This window comes from Littorina saxatilis, linkage group LG17, assembly GCF_037325665.1.
Source record: "Littorina saxatilis isolate snail1 linkage group LG17, US_GU_Lsax_2.0, whole genome shotgun sequence".
In the NCBI taxonomy this organism is placed as follows: Eukaryota; Metazoa; Mollusca; class Gastropoda; order Littorinimorpha; family Littorinidae; genus Littorina; species Littorina saxatilis.
In genome coordinates this window covers 66894523-66917689 of record NC_090261.1, presented here as the reverse complement: position 1 = coordinate 66917689, position 23167 = coordinate 66894523, and the positions used below count along the sequence as shown (strand labels likewise).

The window sequence follows — 23167 nt, the reverse complement described above, 5'->3', positions numbered from 1 at the left end:
TCGCGAATGGCAGTGGGTCTTCCTCTTCAGCAGCAGGCTGAGCTGAGCCCATTCTCCATTCGAAATCAGGGTCACCAGGACGTCTCGCACCCCCAATATTCCCAATTAATAGATCGTACAAGGGCTTCTTCAGGCAGACGGCCTCAACTTCTCCGGTGAAGTATGGAGTATCGATCTGGATTTTTACCACTGGTGCCTTCACGCATTTGCTGTCAGCCATGAGCGTCCACTTGAAGTCACCAGTGAACTTCTCTGTTGGCACCAGATCCTCTTTGACGATGACCCCATTGCAGCCCGAATCTCTGAGAACAGTCACTTCCTGCTTCTCAACAAATCCCTTCGACACGGGCATGTTCGACACTGACACAGCTGCGCTGGCGACGACAGAGATTGACTTGCCATTGGCGAGTAGAAGCTGGCCATCAGATATACATCCTTCCACGTCCGATGGTGTAGCCACTTGCTCGGCAGCCCTTGGAAGTATGACGCTGCTCGCACATACTTGTTGGTTCGAGCCACTCGTTTGCCTCTTGTTGTCGTAATATCTCCGTCGATGTTCTTGCGCTTTGTCATTGTCATGTCCGTTATTTTTCTTTTGGGGACAGTTGGCGACTCGGTGGCCCTTGGCATTGCAATGGAAGCACGTTATGTTCTGCCCTTCATTGGATGATGGTGCGGACTCAGTTTGTCCCTTGGCAGGTTGGTTTGCCTGGTTTCCGCTCTTCTGGAAAGGTTTAGTTGACTTTGACGTCCCCAGGGTCCTTCCATGAGCAATGAGATAACGCTCAGCAGCATCAGTAATGTCCTTCAAACCCCGCAGTTTTTGCTCTTCCAAGCGGGTCGCCAGGTCCTTCGGGCAGGCATTAAGGAATTGCTCCTTCACGATCAAGTCCCGCAGACTCTCGTATGACTGCTCTTCACCTGATAACTCCACCCACTTCTGCAGGTATGACGACAGGCGCCCCACAGACTGGCTCGGTGTCTCTCCAGACAATGGCTGGCATTCGCGGAAGCGTTGACGGTAGCCCCTTACAGTGAAGTTGTAGCAACGCAACAGAGCTTCCTTCAGTACATCATAGTCTCTGGCGTCATCATTTGAGAGTCTAGTGTAGACCTCAAGTGCTGCCCCAGTCAAATGTGCGCTGAGTTGAATCGCCCAGTCGTCGCGCTGCCATCTAGCACTCTCAGCGAACCTCTCGAATCTTGCAAGGTAGCAGTCGATCTGGTCCTTCCCGTCAGCGAATGCTGGAAGTTTCGGTGCCCTGTGTAACATTTGCTGCTGGTTATCTCTTTGGCGTGGTGCCTCATGCTCATTTTGAACACGCACCATTTCTGTCTGAAGTTCTAAGCGCTTCGTCTCCATTTCTATCTGGAGCTCTAAGCGTTTCAGCTCCATTTGCCTTTCTTCACGCTGTGCTTCTCTTTCTCTTTCTTCACACTGCGCTTGTCTTTCTTCATGCTGCGCTTGTCTTTCTTCACGCTGCGCCAGCAGTCGTGTCTGGGACTCGACGAACTCCGTCAACTGCTTGCCTTTTAGTCCCAGTTCAATTCCTTTTCCCCAGAACTCAGCCATTCTGGTCTTTTCCGGTGCGTTCGTCTGTATTCTTTCACAGCCCCGAACGTAGACGAATGTAGTCTTCTAGAAGAACACAGTCTCTACTGCACCTCCGATGCTTCTCTCGTCGCTGGTCACCTTCGTAGACGCAGGCTGCCACCCTCCTCGTCTAACGTGACGGCGCACTCTGCTCACGATACGTACACGACGTACCTCAGTCGTATTTCGTAGTATTAATGCACTAGCTCCGCGACGAAGTCCGACTCGTCCAAACAGCAGCTAACCTCTGTAATCCCGATACACTCCGGCGTCGCTCACCGTACCGAGCTGCGGCGATTACCAAACTCTTCACCAGTCACACCGAATCCACGGTTCCGTAGTCTCAATACTGATCCCTCAGGATACACCCGATTGATGGCTACCTCCTGTGACTGTCTTGACACTGGTCCTTGTTGCTGGAAAACCCTTGGCGTTAAACGTAGATCCTTGGCTTGGCCCCCAATTGTTACACGACACTTGAGATTGCCACAAGTTCTCAAACGTCGTATAGTTGTGTTCTTTTATTCTACGTCGCCCGTCTTCGCAGCAGCAGAAAACAACTCGTCAAATTGAGTTCGAGGATTTATTTAGCATTCCATACATACAACTGCACATCGTAGCAGAACTCAAAGTAGAAGCTTTTTTACATACAAATCGCGCTGGCCTATATAGCAAATACTCAATCTCGAGAATATTCCAGACCGAACATGATACAACTACATTATACGAGCCGTCTATGGACTAGAACAGTGACGTTCTCTGTGACGTACATCAAAAGCGCCGACGCACTTAATCCGAGCGAACGCCACGAACCCACGACTCAAAACAACGTGGTAAACAACTTGTTTTGACAGGACTAGAAAGTTCACCTGCATTCTCGTTCAAACATAAATATTGTGTTTACAAAATATAATATCGGTACTTTCCCACAAAGTACAAATAAGTCAACTACATGCAACACACAAAACTGAACCAAAGTTCAGCAACGGCAGCGTTTCCTAACAGCCTGCTATAACTTTATGTCGGGCATATAAGGCTCTATGCGCAGTTTATGCATTCGAAATAAGAGACTTTATGGAGCCCACCGACTTTAGTGCCGTTACGTCAGCACATAAGGCTGCTATATGTTGGGGCTATGGATTTGGTCCCTGGCCCGGGTAGCTCAGGTGGTAGAGCACTGGACTTGTGATCGAAAGGTCGCTGGTTCGAATCCGGGCCGGCACTGACACGGGTCAACTTTATGTGCAGACCCAGAGACGGTATCCATCTCCCACCCCCGTGTCACCACAATGGCACGTTAAAGATCTTGGTCATTCTACCATAAGTGCAGATGGCTGATACCACCTAAACACGCATACATCAAAAGCCGTGAGGGCGTAAAAACTCGAATCGTATAAACCAATTCATGTCCAATATAGGCAATTAAGGCCTGACGGACAATAAGCCCCTTAAAATTTACTTTTGGTCCCTGGCTGCTGCTTTTGTGAAGTGGGCAAGATTTAGAAGCCTTTACGCATTTTCGGCAAAACGCTGCCGATTTCGCAAAATGGGCAGCGTTTTGCCGATAACGCAAAATGGGCAAAAAACATTTCCGATTCTGCGAATTCGGGAATTCCGTGATTTCGGCACGACATAAACACAGGGCGTGGGTAATGTACAAATACAGAAGCATTAGGCACCCACATTCCATCATTCTTTTTTTTTTTCTTTGCATGTTTTATCAACTTTAATCACAATTATAAAGACTTTTGGTTGGATGAAGCTGCAAGAGTGCAGGTTCAATAATGTGTCACAGTAACCATCAGTAAATAAAGACATAGTTCACGGCCGACTCAACCACAAAGAAGTTCTTTAAGGTTATGACTTTGTGAATTGATTTAATGTGATTTTCTTATTGATCATAAGATGAATATAAAAAATAACATAATTGATCACAGCATTATCATTGCCAAAATGTACATTGATGATTTAAATACGGGATTTAAATGAGGGACTGTGTGTGTGTCTGTTTATATATGTTACAGTAAATTGTCAAAACCAGGAAATTTACAAAATCCCTGAACATTTCACTAAATTTGTAAATTTCCTGTTTCACTCGGGGATTTTACAAATATCCTAAACATTCTGGAAAATGTGTAAATTTCCTGAAATTAGCATGCCACTTTTTGATGAATTTACTGAACAATAAAAATTCAGTTTCAGTAAATTTGTCAAATTCTTCAAATGTAAACTGGCCTCATTTTATATCTTTAGCGGATAAATTGAAGGCTTCTGTGGCAGAAACAAATTCTCGGGATAGAGATGACTGTTTTGAAAAATTGGACGAATTCTGTCAGCGGAACAGAATAAACAATGAAGCGTTTATCATTCCTCCGATTGCAGTTCATGAGGTCGGAACATTTATTGAAAACCTGGAGAATAAAAAGTCCATGGGTCCTGATAAAATACCCGTGAAGTTATTGAAGCTTTCTCTACCGTATATTGTGGATTCGCTCACGTTTGTATATAACCTTAGTATTGAGCAGAACTTTTTTCCGTCTAAATTGAAAAGCGCCAAAGTCATACCCCTTCCCAAATGTAAAGATCTCTCAGACCCAAGTAATTTTAGACCCATTTCTTTACTGCCTGTTTTGTCAAAACCATTAGAAAGGCATGTGCACAAGCATCTTCTTGCTTACATGGAAGAACAAAATTTGTTCCATCAGTTTCAATCCGGTTTTCGGTCCAAGCATTCTTGCCACACAGCTCTTACGTCTCTCTGCGAAGCTTGGCTGTCAGCAATGAACAAGTCTGAAGTTACAGGAGCATTGTTTTTGGACTTTAAGAAAGCATTTGACTTAGTCGATCATTCCATATTGCTGAAAAAATTACACTATTATTTGAGAAACGATTCGGTCTGTGACTTCTTTAAATCGTATCTTGCTGACCGGACACAGTATGTCACTCTACAATGCCAGAATTCGTCTACTGCACTAGTAAGACATGGCGTCCCTCACGGGTCTATATTAGGACCTATTCTCTTTTGTATTTACGTTAATGATTTGCCTTTACATGTATCGGATGATAAAGTCAAATGCGAGTTTTTTGCAGACGATTCGTCTATCCATACCAGTAACACCTCGTTGGAATCAGTAAATTCTTCCCTGAAGAACACTTTGGACGAAGTTGCGAAATGGTGCACATCAAATGCCATGATACTGCACCCAGAAAAAACTAAAAGCATTGTTATTACCACAAGACAAAAGCATCAGCTAAGTCCTCTTAAATTACAACTGACCTTAGGTACAACTCAAATACAGCAAGTTAAAGAACACCGCATACTTGGTGTAACTGTTGATGAAGAAATGAAATGGCAAACACACATAAGCAACCTCTGCAAAGTGTTATCAAGGAATTTGTATTTGTTGTCAAAACTCAAACATTATGCGAAGTCTGAAACATTAAAAATGTTCGTTCATGCTCATATAATGCCTCATATTAATTTTGCTTCGACATTGTGGGATGGCTGCAGCGATGTTCACTTATTAAAACTCAATTCTTTGTACCGTCGTGCTGCAAAACTTATCCTGTATGAATCGCACATGTCTACAGAAATGAAGTTAAACATCCTTAATTTCCTTCCCCTAAAAACCCACCTTGCATACAATAAGGCTGTCTTTATGTATAAAGTAGTTCATGGTGATGTGCCCAGTTATGTGCAATCCTATTTTACACATGTTACGAAGAGGTATGGGTCTCAAAATTTACTTCCTCCAATTCCTCGTATAGATCTTTATAAATCCAGCTTAGCTTTTTCAGGATCATCTCTGTGGAATTCTTTGCCAATAGAAATCAAACGATCCGCATCATTAAAGGCCTTTAAAAGGCAGTTGCACACATATTTGAGCACACTATAAACTGCCCCTGATGTCTAGTTTCCATTGTGTACTCGGATAATGTATGCAATGCTCTTAAGTGTTTTGTTTTTTATGTTTATACTCGACCATTATTTTGATGTTTTACTAGTTTAATACTTTGATTAGATACTGTTCATTTTAGGTATGAAATGATAGCATGTGCTTGTGTGTAGATATGCGAGCGCACGCTCGCGCGCGCGAGCATGTGTGTGTGTATATGTGTGTGTGTGTGTGTGTGTGTGTGTGTGTGCATGTGTGTGTGCATGTGTGTACGTGTGTGCATGTGTGTGTGTGCATGTGTGTGTGTGTGTGTGTGTGTGTGTGTGTGTGTGTGTGTGTGTGTGTGTGTGTGTGTGTGAGTTTATGTGTGTGTGTGTATACGTGGGTGTGGATGTGTGTGTGTGTATGTGCGCAGTCTTTGCTTTCGTTTACAATTATTCTCTGTATATGTTCCAAGGACAGGTTGGAAGATTAGGCTAAGCCTAAAACCTTTATCCTTATGTAATAAAGTTCTGAGTTCTGAGTTCTGAGTTCTAATTCTAACTGATTGACCAAAAGGAAATCAAAATTTACCAAATTTTTTTTTATTTGAGCATGACTCAAACCGAAGACCTTCAGATTTTGGTTCTGACACACTACCAAATTCACTAAACAGGAAAATCAGACGTAAATTTGTCAAATAATTAATTTTTCACGAATATATTTCAATTTTGAATTTGTATCCTTCATTTATAAGAATTTTTTTAAGAAGATAAGTGTTAGTAAATATATAGAGATTACACAACGTCATCGAGTGAGGGACCGAAAAATATTGAAACTCGAGGATGATTTTTTTGTGGTATCAACCGAGACCGTAGGTCGAGGTTGATACCACACAAAACAAGAGGCGAAGCCTTCAAGGCTCACGTAAGAAATAGACAAACAGTAACACAAACTCAATCACTCCGTCACACATACACACCCACACACACAGTAAGCTTAGGTGACGACTGTGCAAGAAAGAGAGACACTAGATCTAGATCTGTCTGTGTCTGCATGTAGCCTACTTACAGGGACACGACTGCCAAATAGTCTCGGCCCGCTCAAAATAACAATGACCGAGACCACACACACCACGCGAGAGAGAAAGACTACAGGGAGGCATGCAGTCATGATGCATTAATTGACGTCAAACACTTTTGACCGTGACGTAATCTTATGCGAGCTTTATCCATAGTCTTGGATAACCACTCACACATAGACTCGGAAATGTTAAAGTTTCTACCACAGACATACACACACACGCACACACGCACGCACAAACGCACGCACAGACAGACAAAGTTACGATCGCATAGGCTACACTTACGTGAGCCAAAAATCATCCGAGAGTTTCAATATTTTTTGGTCCCTCACAAGATGACGTTTGTGTAATTTGTGTATACAATGATAAATTGATTGTATACAATGATCAATCTCTATACCTTCCTGTCACTGGAAGCAGCAACACTTGAAAGCATAAGTTCCCTTGACAAACGTCATTTATGATTGGCGTCATCTATGAATGACGTCACTGTCTAGACAAGACAAGTGCCGGTATCGGCAAACCTTGTCGCGGCAAAGGGCTATGACCCGTGCCTTGATACCATTGAGATCATAGGAGATGCACAGCAGTGCCGATACCAGGTTTCTTTAGCTTCACTTTAAAATGATATCAGAACGATAGTTATTCACTTGAAAGTGAACACAGGAGAGTTGTATACGTAACATTCTTCACAGTTCTATGACATTTTTCAATAACCTCTACAGTTTCATTGGAAATTTGTGTATTTTGCATGCAGATTGCTGTATTTGCTAAACTGAACAAAATAGCCAAAGTAAATGTGTCAAATTTATCTAGTTTCTCGATAATTTCTCAACCTGAATGTTCCTCTTTATCACTTGATGAATTTACTGAACAGGAACATTGATGTAATCAATCTGTCAAATTCTTTAGGTTTCTTCGAATTTTGTGAATCACGGATGAATGTTTCATGCTGATTTGGATGATTTTACTGAATATGAAAAATAGGAGAGAGAAAAACTGACCCAGTAAACGTGTCCATTTGTCAAAGATTTGTTCAAAAACTTTGAGAGACAGTGACAAAGAGAAACAGGAAGACAGACACAGAGAAAGAGAGACAGAGGCAGAGACAGGGAAAGCGAAGAAAAAAAAATAGACGGAGACTAGGCGGAACAGTGAGAGAGACTGAGACAAAGAGAGAGAGGCAGCTCAGAAAGGGAGTGAGAGACAGAAGAACAGAAAAAGGGACAGAGAGAGACAGACGGAAACAAATAGATAGAGGTAGTCATATAGACAAAGATAGAGAGACACGGAGAGAGACAGATGCAGGGATTTTGTAAATTTCCTGGTTTTGACATTTTACTGCAACATAAAATTATACATGCCTGTGTGTATAGCTGATGTTCCGTGTGTGTGTGTGTGTGTGTGTGTGTGTGTGTGTGCGTGTGTGTTTGGGTGTGTGTGTGTGTATGTCTGTGTGTGTATACGTGTGTGTGTGTGTGTGTGTGTGTATATACGTGTGTGTGTGTGTATGTGTGTGTGTGTGTGTGTGTGTCTGTGTGTGTGCGTATGTGTTTGGGTGTGTGTGTGTATGTGTGTGTATACGTGTGTGTGTGTGTGTGTGTGTGTGTGTGTGCGTGTGTGTGTGTGTGTGTATACGTGTGTATTTGTGTGTGTGTGTCAGTGTGTGTGTGTGCGTCCATACCGCAATTTCGTTCATCGCTGCCATCACGACAGTGTCTGTGTCCGTCACAACGTTGTGTTATGGAGATACATTGACCGTTGCTGCACTTCCACTGGTCACGGTAAGCAGGACACTCTGCACGGAAAAGTAAATGAACATTGAGCAACAAAACCTAGAGAAGACGATATTATTTGGAATCCCGATATAACAGCATGCAGTTAACATACTTCTGGTAAACGGAATGAGATCGAACAAACCGTCCGATGAACAGCCAGGGGGTCAGGGCTCCCCAATCCCTGCGTCCCTGCGTCGTATACGCACTAGAAGCCAAAATAACGTACTAGATATTCATGGAGGGGGTTCCGGGACGCACTTAAAAAGAGCGGGTCATGGGAAGCACTTAATTTCCGTTATCATGCGTACCGTATGACTATTTTCAGACTGTAGTCGTCAGCTAAGTTTAGTGCATTCACCAATGCCAATTTCACGCGGGGGTCCATGGACCCTCTAAAAATTCAAACTGGGGGTACCGGGACTCTCTAGGAGGGGCTTTCGTGGGGAGCCCTGGAGGGTATACGGAGGGCACGGCTATGCATGTAAAAGTGTAGGCCTGGTTTTTGTAAAAGCATGGCTGCCGAAGGCAATCACAGTCGTAGTTGAAAGGAATAAAATAAAAATAAAAATAAATAAAAAAGACTGAATTATGTACTTAGGCGTCTACACTCGATCACTGTTTTCTATATTTAGGGGAAGGGCCCCTAATATGGACCACGTTTTGTTTATTGCTGATAACTAGCTTGTTTTCTTGCGAAGAAGTTTCATTTTGTGGTTGGTAGTCCTTCTCTCTTAGTTTAACAGTTAGGCCTAATTAGAGTGAAATAGCTTTGATAGACCTTCAGCAAAAATTAAATACAGAAAAATCACAAATGGTCCATATTAGGAGCCTGGGCGCCCAATATGGACCAGTGAAGCGGCCTTCACGAATCACTGTAAAAAGTCCCCTATACTTCAAAATAACATGATACAACTTTGTGTGCAAGTCAGACAAATTCAAATATGCTTTAGATTTATCTGTTTCGGGTTGATGAGAGCATTATTTGAAGCACACCAGGAAACTGAAGAAGCTTATCAAAAACAGAGTGAAAATAAGTGAAATTATCAACTTCCAAAAAAAAAGAGACTATTTGTTATATTGTTTTGAAATCTCGAGGGCTAGTTATATGTTATTTTCAGCAAGCTTCTTTATGAATTAATTAAAATTGCCTTTAGTTTTTATTTTCTTCGATTTGTTGAAGGTGGTCCATATTAGGGGACTCACACATACTTTGAGGTTTTGCTATTATTTTTTGTTTGCAGTAGAAACTCGGGGTACACACTGTTAAAATGTAACAAATACTGTCTTAGCTGTCATATATAGCCATTTTTGTGTTATGAAAGCTTTGGCTGTGGACAGAAACGAGTCTGTTTTAGGCGGCAAATTTAGAGTGAACGCTGCCAAAAGTGAAAAAAAGCGAAAAAGCCAAACGGTTTTGAGGTTTGTGTGTCTGCAACTGTTTTGACATATGCAACTTATCCAGAGAGGGTGAATAAAGCGAATGAAATTGTTTTGAGCGCTCTAGCGCCGTTAGTTTGTCAGAACAGGAGCCGGTCCATATTAGGAGCCGGTCCATATTAGGAGCCTTTCCCCTACGTGTTTAAAAAGTTTATTCAACATTTTCATGATCACAATACATGTAATAATAGGGTTAAGAATTCTTGAAGAATATCTAAAGACTCGATCTTGATTGTGATATCAAAAGCAAATTGTATTTTTCATTGTGTCTAAATTTCAATTTATTTGATTTTTAAAAATATAAAAATAATACAAACCGAGTTCGTCACAGTGCCGCCTAAACATTTTTAGAAAAGCCGCTTAAAACATCACAAAATACATGTATTGAAAAGAAAAGGTAAACACACACACACACACACACACACGTAGACACACACACACACAAACACACACATACAAACACACACACACACACACACACACGCACACACTTCTCTCTCATTGAATCAAAACTTCGTCGAGGATCAACAAGACTTTTTTTTGGTCATGTCAGGTCATCAAACCAAAAAGTGTGTAAAGTTTCAAAGCTTTAAAAAATATCTAAAAAAATCTCAACATTAAGTTGTTTGTTCCATTAAGACGAACACTGCTTATTACTATGACTGACGTATTTTTCAAGGGAGCTAAAAATCAGAAGAAGATAAAACAGAAGAAAACAAGTCGCGTAAGGCGAAATTACTACATTTAGTCAAGCTGTCGAACTCACGGAATGAAACTGAACGCACTGTATTTTTTCAGCAAGACAATACAGCTTCGTCAATCCCCGCGAGAAGGAAATCGCTCACCTTCCACGAGCAAAACGCAGTGAAATTGACAAGCCAGAATAGCGCGGTAGCGTATTGCGCTAAGCGGGATAGCGCGCTTTTCTGTATTCTTGTTAACTTTCTGAGCTTGTTTTGAATACAACATATCATATCGATATGTTTTTGGAATCAGGAAATGATAAAGATTAAGACGAAATCGTTTTTAGATCGATTTCTTAAATTTTGATCATAGTACTAATTAACCTGTTTTCGTTAATTGTGGGCCCATTTTAAGAGTAAACATGACATATGTAATATATCTTTAGATTAAGAATTGATAAAGAATACGATGCAATCAATTTTAAATCTGTTTGCAAAAAATCGCTTTTAATGACAACTTTAATGAGCAAACTCATTATTTAGTTTGTAAGCCTCCAAGCTCAAATGCAATACCAAAGTCCGGGCTTCGTCGAAGATTACTTGACCAAAATTTCAAACAAAAAAAAGCCGGATATGACGTCATCAAAGACATTTTATTAAAGAAAATGAAAAATACGTCTGGGGATATTATACCCAGGAACACCGGCACGGTTGGCCTAGTGGTAAGGCGTCCGCCCCGTGATCGGGAGGTCGTGGGTTCGAACCCCGGCCGGGTCATACCTAAGACTTTAAAATTGGCAATCTAGTGGCTGCTCCGCCTGGCGTCTGGCATTATGGGGTTAGTGCTAGGACTGGTTGGTCCGGTGTCAGAATAATGTGACTGGGTGAGACATGAAGCCTGTGCTGCGACTTCTGTCTTGTGTGTGGCGCACGTTATATGTCAAAGCAGCACCGCCCTGATATGGCCCTTCGTGGTCGGCTGGGCGTTAAACAAACAAACAAACAAACAAATACCCAGGAACTCTCATGGAAAGAGCGAATCAGAGAAACTATTGGACCGATCTTCATGAAACTTTACATGAGAGTTCCTGGGTATAATATCCAAGACACACACACACCCCACGACCCTCATCTCGATTCCCCCTCTATGTTAAAACATTTAGTCAAAACTTGACTAAATGTAAAAAGGAGAAGAAAAAAAAAGAGATAACAGCATCAGCAAAAAAGCAAAAGAAATCAAGAAATCAAAGCCATTCTTTAAATTTGTTCGTGAAAAATTATATCTCTGTTGTTGCCTTGCTTATGTTAAAGTCTGAAAACTACTAATTGAAGACTAACTTTTCAATGATTAGACAAACGAGTGCATGAGCATTGACAAAGTTTCGTTTCAATGCGTTTTTTTCTTTTCTTCTTTATTACTTTTACTTTGATCACGTGAATCGCGAAGCTATGCCGACCACAGACGGAAAGACAGAAGATACAAACCCTCCATGCAAACAAGACACGCTTGACTGGGCACATGAAGAAGCCAAAGGAAGCACAGCAGTACAACACTTAACTTCATCATTATAGTATCATTGCAAACAACGTAGATACAGCCATCAACACTGTTCGGAGCATTCTGATAATCATCGCTCCACGGCTATCGCCAGTTTCGAAGTAACTCATTTTTGACCTGAGTTCAGGATGCGTTTGGAGCACATTCAATTCAAAAAGAGTGTTGTATTGTTCGTTACATTTCCTTATCTCTTAAGGGAACTGCCTAGTTATGGTCAAAGTTATTCCAAGTTTTTAATACTTTTGTGGGAGAAAGAACATTCTGTCTACATTACATATCTGCAGAGAACTTTTCTAGTCCCATACGCTTGTTTTGTGCAGTTCAAAATAAGCGTAGGGAGAGCGCGCAGCTTCGCGACCTAGCAGATCCCACCCCGACCCAACCACGCTCATGAAGATCCTCCCATGTTTGGCCCACGATTGGCCACGCTCTCCACAAATTGTACAACGGAGTAGAAGCGGCGTATCTGTGTGAACGGGGTACAAATTCTGAAAAAAAGGAAAGTGGATCACACGGGTTCACGATGGCTCAGGAATAGGATTCGATCAAACTATAGCACAAAAACTCCTCTTTTCTTTGATTAACTGAAGAAAGGAGGAATAAAGAGACCCACTGTAAGCCTCCAACTGTACCTTTACAGTCAATCTGCAGACCCACCAAGTGAAAAAAGTAAGTTATCAGTTTTAAAGTGTCAGTTCAATGTTAAAGGTCCTTGTCTACATTTGTTATACAGAAATCGACATTTGACCATTAAAATACAGAGTCTATTGCCTACAAATATCAACAATACACCCCCCTTCGATCAGGAAGGACGAAGCCAGGCTAGCCGTCTTACAATTCATGGTAGTATTCCAGAGTAATAGGATATCCTTATTTGGAAAATGCCGAGGACAAAACTCCTCTCAAATACCGTGCATTTCGTTCGTTTAAACAAAATTGTGGACAGCGCTCCAATACAAAGTGTCAAACTGTTGCTGTGATTGTGTGGGTGTGGCTGACAGCATAGTGACATGAATTTGATTGGTCGATATTTATAGGCAAAGCACATGGTCTCTGCACATGGAAAACAAAACATTGGAAGTGTTACTAACACTTCCCAAAAATTAAAACTTTTTTTACATATATTTTTTAGCAATAACTTTTTTCCCCATGGTTCATTCATCATCTGACATAACTTTTTAGCGAAATCTAACCATAAAATTATTGAAAAAAAGCAAAAATGTAGACGATCACCTTTAAAGTGACTTCGCGCTTACAATGAATGTTGTTTATCATTAATTGCCATCGCAAAGATAAGTGGGCTACGGGAAATACTTTATTTGTTTGCTTCACTTGAGCAGACTAAAGAAACGAAACAGAAAATGAATCATTCGAGTGAACTGAGACACAGTCAAATACTTCCCTCTGCCTCCCCAACCAAGAATAAGAACTTTTTGTAAAATTAATTCTGAAGATTAACATTGGTGTCCGGGTTACAAAATCAGATCAACGAAACGTCCTCACTCCGGGTGTGCAGGGAATTAAGTCAGTCAGGCTGTAGGCTTTGGAATGTGTCGAAATGAAATTTTTTTTATGAACTGCACGGATCTATAGTAATTAACTAAAACGTTTACACGAGAAGAAGTTGATCTTTGAACAAATAACCCATAATGGTTCTCATTCATGGCTTTTCTCTAAGCTGACACGGCACCGGGGCTGGTCCCTCCTCAGACAATGAAAGACAAGTCGCGTAAGGCGAAAATACAATATTTAGTCAAGTAGCTGTCGAACTCACAGAATGAAACTGAACGCAATGCCATTTTTCAGCAAGACCGTATACTAGTAGCATCGTCAGTCCACCGCTCATGGCAAAGGCAGTGAAATTGACAAGAAGAGCGGGGTAGTAGTTGCGCTAAGAAAGATAGCACGCTTTTCTGTACCTCTCTTTGTTTTAACTTTCTGAGCGTGTTTTTAATCCAAACATATCATATCTATATGTTTTTGGAATCAGGAACCGACAAGGAATAAGATGAAAGTATTTTTAAATTGATTTGGACAATTTAATTTTGATAATAATTTTTATATATTTAATTTTCAGAGCTTGTTTTTAATCCGAATATAACATATTTATATGTTTTTGGAATCAGCAAATGATGGAGAATAAGATAAACGTAAATTTGGATCGTTTTATAAATTTTTTTTTTTTTTACAATTTTCAGATTTTTAATGACCAAAGTCATTAATTAATTTTTAAGCCACCATGCTGAAATGCAATACCGAAGTCCGGGCTTCGTCGAAGATTACTTGACCAAAATTTCAACCAATTTGGTTGAAGAATGAGGGCGTGACAGTGCCGCCTCAACTTTCACGAAAAGCCGGATATGACGTCATCAAAGACATTTATCAAAAAAATGAAAAAAAATGTTCGGGGATTTCATACCCAGGAACTCTCATGTCAAATTTCATAAAGATCGGTCCAGTAGTTTAGTCTGAATCGCTCTACACACACACACAGACACACACACACACACACGCACATACACCACGACCCTCGTTTCGATTCCCCTCGATGTTAAAATATTTAGTCAAAACTTGACTAAATATAAAAAGGAGCACTCGTCACCGCCATAGTGCTCCAAGCTAAAAAAAAAATTTTTTTAAATGAAATAAGTAATGGATAATCAGGGCCGGACTAAGGGGGGGGGGTTATAGGGGTTGCGCAACCGCCCCCCCCCCCCCTGGCTTTTTTTTGGGGGGAGGGAGGGGGGATGCATCTGGATCATAATGAAATCCGAGGAGAAATCGCACCTCTCACCCCCTCATCTCTTCATTGCCTATACAGCTTGCTGTCGAATTTACCTTTTTCGTTCAAGGAGAGGCTTCCTTTCCCTCCAGAAACATCAAAAAACGTTCAGCTTCAAGGGGGCTTCGCCCCCTGGACCCCCATCTGTAACCCCCCCCCCTAGTACTTACCTCCGGCCCTGATAATATGCAAATTTAAAAGGTGAAAGAAGGGATACCGTAAAACCCAAACGTTACCACCGAGCAAATCCTTTCTAAAGGCCCTGAAGGTCATACAATCTTCTCTAAAGGCCCTGAAGGTCATACAATCTTCTCTAAAGGCCCTGAAGGTCATACAATCTTCTCTAAAGGCCCTGAAGGTCATACAATCTTCTCTAAAGGCCCTGAAGGTCATACAATCTTCTCTAAAGGCCCTGAAGGTCATACAATCTTCTCTAACCCATGAGAAAGGAAAAAGACCGCTTTTCAGAATGACCAAGACAGTTCAACATAGTCATAGACGCACTGAACAAAACACGAAATGACCAAGACAGTTCAACATAGTCATAGACGCACTGAACAAAACACGAAATGACCAAGACAGTTCAACATAGTCATAGACGCACGGCTGAACAAAACACGAAATGATCAAACGACTGAGAGGAAACAAAAACGTTTGTTTGTTTGTTTGTTGTTGTTATGTTTGTTTGTCTATTTGTTGATTTGTTTTGTAGTTTGGTTTTGATTTTTTCTTTAAACAAGATACGGTAGGTTATTAGAACGTTTAACTATTGAAACAAAACGTGACATGTACAGTACGTCGACCCACTGGTCTCTTAAGCAGACAGACAGACAGACAGACAGACAGACAGACAGACAGACAAACACTTTTGATACAAACAATGAACTTAACTCAAAATCACTTGCAAAATGCCGGCGAGGCAAGCGAGTTTCATTGACAATTTTGAGATAAGTTCATTATTTTTATCATCAGTAAAATGATTGTCTGTCTACTTAAAACAACACTGGGTCGACGTACTATACATGAAACAGTGTTTCAGTTTTTGGGTCAATTATTGAACGTTCCAATAACCTACCATTCTTGTTTTTTTATTCTGAATTTTGGAACGTTAGCAGTCTATCTGTTTTTTTTAGTTTTTGCTTGTTTTTGAATACAGAATATTTGGCCGGGTATTTCAGTTTCAGTCGAAGCTGGATCTGAGTGTGTGTGGGTGGGGGGCGGGGGGTGAGGGGGCTGGGTTCCAGAAACACTTCTGTGACCCTCTTCACCTTTCCCACAAATCCGTAAACAGACAGACTGCCAACGTTCCAAAATTCAGAATAAAAAACAACACTGAACTTGACTCGACTCGGAAGTGTATGTTATTCAGTGGAACGTCTAATTTATGACAAAACAATACCTTACAAATCCCTATACTTCCACCCAGTGGTCTTTAAGGTGGACAGATCGACAGACAAACACTTATGACGCAGATCATGAACTTAGCTGAGAAAATTGTCCAAGGCAGTAACTCAGTCGCTGGCGTGTTTCTTGGAACATGTTCTCAGCTAAGCAGTTCATTATCTGTATCATAAGTGTTTGTCTTTCTGTCCACTTAGACTTAGGAACGCCTGGCTGCTTTTTGCGGCTTCTCGTCTGACTACAAATTTGTCCCGTTTGCGCACATTTCCGTAATTCGTGTAACTTCATTTTCAGCGCCTGTGCATGCTTTGGCCATGCTTGGTAATATCCATTGAGCCATCGGAGAACCGTGATTCTGCGGTATCAGCTCGAAATTCACAGAAACGTTCAGCAAAGCATTCCGTGTATTTTAAATGCATTGCCTGTGGTTTTAACATGTTTTTGTGTGTAAACGAACGCGATTTGTGTTGGTTGTCCATTTTTTTTTGGGGGGGGAGATCGACAAAAAGTTTCACTGCGGCCCTACCGTGTTGTGGAGACCAGGCAAGATGGCGACGAAGTTATCTGATTTTATCGTCGCTCCTCATTAATATCGAATGTACATCTTGGAAACACTGCACTAAAAATGGCAGACGATACTATCCGAAAGGAAGGCGAAGTTTTGACGCAGGCAGATGTCGTGAACATTTGCCAGGCGCTGAAAAAGCACCAGTTACGTCTGCTGAGTCTGCGAGAATGCACCATGGAAGGGTCGGATTTACAGCGAGTGTTGAAACTGGCTGGGTCCTGTCAATCGCTACACCAGCTAACTTTCAATGTCGGAATGATATCTCTTCCCCGGCATGTCGAGCTTCTTTCTGCCTGCGTTGCCAAGAACAACAGTTTGACTGGTTTGCAGTGAGTAACTTGCCCTGCTTCAGTACATTTTTCCTTAGAACCACTGTCTCTGTCCAGGTTGTGTTACTTTCAACGTTTCTCCATACTTGAACTAAAACTACCTGTCGTGAGTCTGCATTACTTTCAAGATTTTTGCCAGGGGAACCATGCATGTTAAAAACGTCAAGACTTCCATCGTGGAAGAATTAAGTTAAAAGGGGCAACCCGCAAACCATTTTATTATCATTTTTGTCATTTTCATTCATAATTACCTGGGTAACAACAACAAAAACATGTTAATATATGACAAATCTAAGTGGTGAATGGTTTAAAGCTTCTGGTGAAATGTGGATTGTCAAATCCAATCAAGCTAAAGTGTGTTTGAACGGTACCTGGAACCATATTGTGGTTTGAGATTTATGTTTTTGACGACAACGATTGTAAACACTAACTCTCAAAGACCCAATCAAAGTTGATTATAACCGCGACAACTCAGAGTATAAGAAAAACTTTTACAAAAATTTCAAGCAGCATTTTCTTTGCATGCTGCTGAAACAGCAGCCCACACTGGCTATTTTGACGACTGAATGCAGATGCAAATATACATGTACAGCAATAGATACAGCTATCCACCACTTCATTCTGAACAACACAATCTGTATACAATAATGATGGCAATCTCCTTTGCAATAGCTTTACAGATGACAGTATCCAGTAATGAATCAAGTCACTTCTATCAACACCACTCCTGGCATTTCCTCAGGTTCACATCAGTGACTATCTCAGTCATACACCATCAAGAGGCAGACATAGACATGAAAAACGTTTATTGCCTGGAATCAAAACTTCTTTTGTGGTAAATTTGACAAACTTTAGACAACATCTAAACTTGACATGTTTGACTTTTGATGCAGTCTCCATGGAAGCAGCCTTGGTGACGATGGCATCCAGCTTTTGGGGAAGTCACTAGTGTCACACCCAGGCATTATCTCCCTTGACATTGGTGACTGCCAGCTGGGGGACGTTGCGGTTGACGTCTTGTACGATCTGTTGCTGCCGGAAAACAACAGGCCAGGTCAGCCCCTCACAAATAATGCAAATAATAATAAAAATAATAATGATACTGAACACTTATTAATCGCCCCTTCTCACTAGAGCTCATGGCAATGTACAATAGCAAACTGCACACACACACACACACACACACACACACACACACACACATCTAAATACTGTCACAGATTCATACAAACTTTCACATTCACGTTTACTGTGATTTAACTGCCTGCCTGCTCACAGCAACTCCAATTTTCATGAAGGTAACTGCAGTGTATTGACATTGTGCATTGAATTGTTTCCCTTTACCGGAAGTACTCTTCTGCGAAAGAGACTCTTCCCTTGCATCATGGCGCGAAGTCAAGACATGAATACCTTGCTGTTCAGTCTACGTCGATGTTGTATGCTTCGAGCATGATTGGAACTGTATTATGTGTGTAAGAAAACAGTATTCTTCAGTATCCTACAGTAACCTCACATGACAATATAAAATAGTCTGGTTATTGTTATCCTCACAGCTTTGGTAGAGCTGACGATGAGCGCCAACCCGAGGATCTCCGGCCAGGGCTGGGCGCGTCTCTCCATGGCCATCGCCAACTGCACGTCACTACGAATGCTCATGTTGGACTACAACTCTCTGGGTGACTATGGCGCCTCCTGTATCCTTGTTGCCGTGGCAGCAGCTCAGAACATGGAGGTTTTGGATATGGAGGGATGTGGTTTATCGGAACATACTGCACAGGTAAGTGTTGCTGTTTTTGTGACTGGCTTGTACAGTAAGCATTCCATTTATTGCCCTTTGGTCAGCTTGGGTGTGTTTTGTTCTAAAATTAAACTCTGTTTTGCTGTGTTTAGCTTTCCTTCTTTTATTGTTATTGGGTTTGATGCTAATATTTGACGGGCGCAGTGGCGTGGTGGTAAGACTTCGGCCTTCAAATCGGGAGGTCGTGAGTTCGAATCCCGGTCGCTGCCGCCTGGTGGGAGTAAGAGTGGAGATTTTTCCGATCTCCCAGGTCAACTTATGTGCAGACCTGATAGTGACTTAACCCCCTTCGTGTGTACACGCAAGCACAAGACCAAGTGCGCACGGAAAAGATCCTGTAATCCATGTCAGAGTTCGGTGGGTTATAGAAACACAAAAATACCCAGCATGCCTCCCCCGAAATCGGCGTATGCTGCCTGAATGGCAGGGTAAAAACGGTTATACACGTAAAAATCCACTCGTGCTAAAAACATAAGTGAATGTGGGAGTCTAAGCCCATGAACGAAGAAGGAGAAGAAGAAGAAGATGCTGATATTTGATTTTTCATTCTGTCAATTGTACACATCTGTTTTGGTTATTTGGAAGGAGGGGTTTGGTTTGATTTTTTTTTAGCAAGGTTGATTGTGTTCGCCGATCTGGCTTCTTGATTGATTGCTCATCTTTTTTCCTGGGTTTGGTTTTGTGTGCACACTTATTCAGTCCTAAAAGTATCTTGAATTGCTTTCAGCTAATACTGCACCTGGTACAAAACCACCTGGGTGGTCTCAGCAAGATTGTTCTCCATGGAAACAAGGTGAAGAAATCGACTGTTGATGCCATCAAGACGTACCTGAGAGAAAACCACATGGACACGGAGAGTGAAACAACAGCTTCTGAACTTGACGTCACTCTCTCCAGTGTCACCTCACAAACCACTGACGACTCGTCCACCAGACAGGTTAGTGTGTGGGCTAGTTAGCTGGTCTGCTTGACCTACAGTGTCACATCACAAACCACTGACCACTCGTCCACCAGACAGGTTAGTGTGGGCTAGTTAGCTGGTCTGCTTGACCTACAGTGTCACCTCACAAACCACTGACCACTCGTCCACCAGACAGGTTAGTGTGTGGGCTAGTTAGCTGGTCTGCTTGACCTACAGTGTCACCTCACAAACCACTGACCACTCGTCCACCAGACAGGTTAGTGTGGTGTCTAGTTAGCTGGTCTGCTTGACCTACAGTGTCACCTCACAAACCACTGACCACTCGTCCACCAGACAGGTTAGTGTGTGGGCTAGTTAGCTGGTCTGCTTGACCTACAGTGTCACCTCAGAAACCACTGACCACTCGTCCACCAGACAGGTTAGTGTGTGGGCTAGTTAGCTGGTCTGCTTGACCTACAGTGTCACCTCAGAAACCACTGACAACTCGTCCACCAGACAGGTTAGTGTGTGGGCTAGTTAGCTGGTCTGCTTGACCTACAGTGTCACCTCAGAAACCACTGACCACTCGTCCACCAGACAGGTTAGTGTGTGGGCTAGTTAGCTGGTCTGCTTGACCTACAGTGTCACCTCACAAACCACTGACCACTCGTCCACCAGACAGGTTAGTGTGTGGGCTAGTTAGCTGGTCTGCTTGACCTAGTGTCACCTCACAAACCACTGACCACTCGTCCACCAGACAGGTTAGTGTGTGGGCTAGTTAGCTGGTCTGCTTGACCTACAGTGTCACCTCACAAACCACTGACCACTCGTCCACCAGACAGGTTAGTGTGGGCTAGTTAGCTGGTCTGCTTGACCTAGTGTCACCTCACAAACCACTGACCACTCGTCCACCAGACAGGTTAGTGTGGGCTAGTTAGCTGGTCTGCTTGACCTACAGTGTCACCTGTCTGTAATGACCAGCCAAGGGACTGACCATAATTGGTTGCTATGGAAAGGTGAAATACTGTTGTGTGATCCTTAGGAGTGGTTATTGTGGGCAGGTGGTTGCTACAGTGGAACCCCATTTGAAGACCTTCAAAAATCTGAAAAAAGCAAGTCTTAAAAAGGAAGGAGTCTTAAAATGTTTTATTGTGTCACATTTTGTCACTGCATTGTTTGCCCACATTCCCGTCACTGCCAAATCATGGTGCGTCATGGAGTCTTAAAATCTAGGTCAATTTACAGAGGTTATGAATATAAAATCTTAAAAATTAAGAGGGAAGTCTTAAATTGGGGGGGGGGGGGGGGGGAATCTTAAAATGGGGGTTCTACTGTATCGAGAGGTGGTCACAAGGGCAGGTTCGACTGTATTTCATAAAGCAGAATCTTAATCAGGAGTTGCCATTAATCCTGCCAATCACTTGGCTGCATTGACCTCATTAGAGTAAGGTGAGTTCCAGTACATGTAGTTTGTTTGTTTGCTAGCTCTCTCAGGAACAGGGTGGGATGTGGTGTTTTAGGTAATAAACCTGGTATCAGTACATTCAAGTCCAACGCTACTCTTGATAGAGAATTGGAAGACGAAAGACTGAATCAAATACATTAACAGACCAAAGCTTTTCTTCGTAACTCGGTACACCTGCAGTACATGTAAACAACACCAAAATCACATACCAGAGAATTGTTTTCTCAGTGAATTTCTTTCAAAGTTCAAAGTCCAAATCAAAATTGAACATTTACAACACACAAAACAACACAAAAAGTTCATTAGCTGTATCAAAGGATTGACTACTCTCAGTGCAAAATCTGTTTAGTTTTAATGGAGACATAACACAGTCAGTATTCGACACCAGTAACATTCTTCATTATTGCTTTTTTCAGGCTGAGAAAACGTCCTCAGTGTCAGGCTCCACTGAGACGGAGACAGAGAGCGATGACGACACATCCACCATCAAAGGCTCTGCGGCTGAAGAGTACGTCAAGGCCCTGTCTGCCAAGGAAGAGGACCAGGGAGAGGAAAAGGAGAAGGACGATGACGAGGACAGTCTGGGCGAGGAACTGACTGAAGTGCCAGTGTTCTATGCATGAGGGGTTGTGTCACATTTTGTCACTGCGTTATTTGCCATTCCCATCACTGCCAAATCATGGTGCATATTCTTGTTTTTGTCCGGCTTGAATGAGTTACGCAACAGAAATGTCTCACTTAGGGGAAGCAAGATAACTCGTGTATGACTTGCCATGTAAGAGTTAAAGTCTTATCTTTTAAACAGTGTGCTGCTGGCTGTTCAAATTGCAAGGCAGAGTCTCTTTGCAAAAGCTGACAATTTTGTTTGGACCTTATTATAGATTGGTCACTGCTGCGTGAACAAAACAGTCACAGTGTTGTCTGCTGTTGTGCAAAGCCTGACAATGTTTGTGAGATGTGGAACTGTCAACAGAGAAGGAACACTGGAGAACTTTCAACTCTGAGAGAACGATTCAAGGCCCACATGCAGGGGTAAAATGTTGTGGAGGAGCGAGAAAGTACAGAGGGCAGGCGGTCTCCCAAAGCTGTCTCTGCTTATGATGAAAAGCTGGCTGAAAAGAGTGTGCTAAATCTAGGCTACCTAAAAAGTTCTGAGCACATATATTTTGTCAGACAAGAAGATGAACTAGCCCATATATTCCCAAGATGTTTTGTTCACACCTTGTATGTAATATGTGTGACGCATTTCAAGCCACAGAAGTCCATTTGTTGCTTTCATTTTTTTTAAGCAAGCTGTAGCACTTGTTTCTTTTGATTTTTATTCCAGCATTTGATAATGTACTACCGTAGAAGGATTGAAGTGCAGTTTTTAACCCCAAGATAATTGAAATTTCAAAATTGCTGTGATATGGAATAAAATGTGATAATTGCTATTGAGGATTAAGATATTTATTTTGTTGATGTTACTGCATTATAAACTGTATTTCTTCGCTTCATATCCTTTAGCATGCGTGATGTTGTTTCTATTCTTTACTTAGTTTAAATATTGAAGACAAAGTCATAGAATACACACTTTACTTTAGAATAGAAGAGCTGAGTGGGTAATTAGTCATACAGATTGTTAAGGTATCCGTCCATGTACAAGAGAATTCGGTGTAACTTATTTTGTATGAATGTAGATGTATGCTAGAACTCACACATTGTCTGAAAGTGTGTATGTATCTCTGTGTTAGTTTTGAGTGTTTTTACATTTTTGTCACAGCTCATGTAATTGATGACTTACTTTTGGAAATCACTTAGTCAGAATTACTTCTGTTCTTATTACCTGTTTACGTAAAAAAAATAAACTTATAAATAGTTATATACTGTATGTTTCTGTGAGAGTTGACTGGGAATTACAGAATTGATCAACAG

General features: G+C 41.8%; 2 protein-coding genes across 2 annotated transcripts in view; one reads left to right on the top strand and one right to left on the bottom strand.

Annotated features, from left to right (window-relative positions):
- Positions 1-23167, bottom strand: part of LOC138952270 (tryptophan--tRNA ligase, cytoplasmic-like) — a 306357-nt gene that overhangs the window by 265693 nt on the left and 17497 nt on the right. The gene's annotated exons all lie outside the window — the stretch shown is intronic.
- LOC138952235 (leucine-rich repeat-containing protein 73-like) lies at positions 16711-23114 on the top strand. The gene is made up of 5 exons (XM_070323852.1): positions 16711-17089; positions 17983-18143; positions 18643-18866; positions 19615-19824; positions 21670-23114. The coding sequence occupies exons 1-5, from the start codon at positions 16818-16820 to the stop codon at positions 21874-21876; spliced, it is 1074 nt and encodes a 357-aa protein (XP_070179953.1). The 5' UTR covers positions 16711-16817; the 3' UTR covers positions 21877-23114.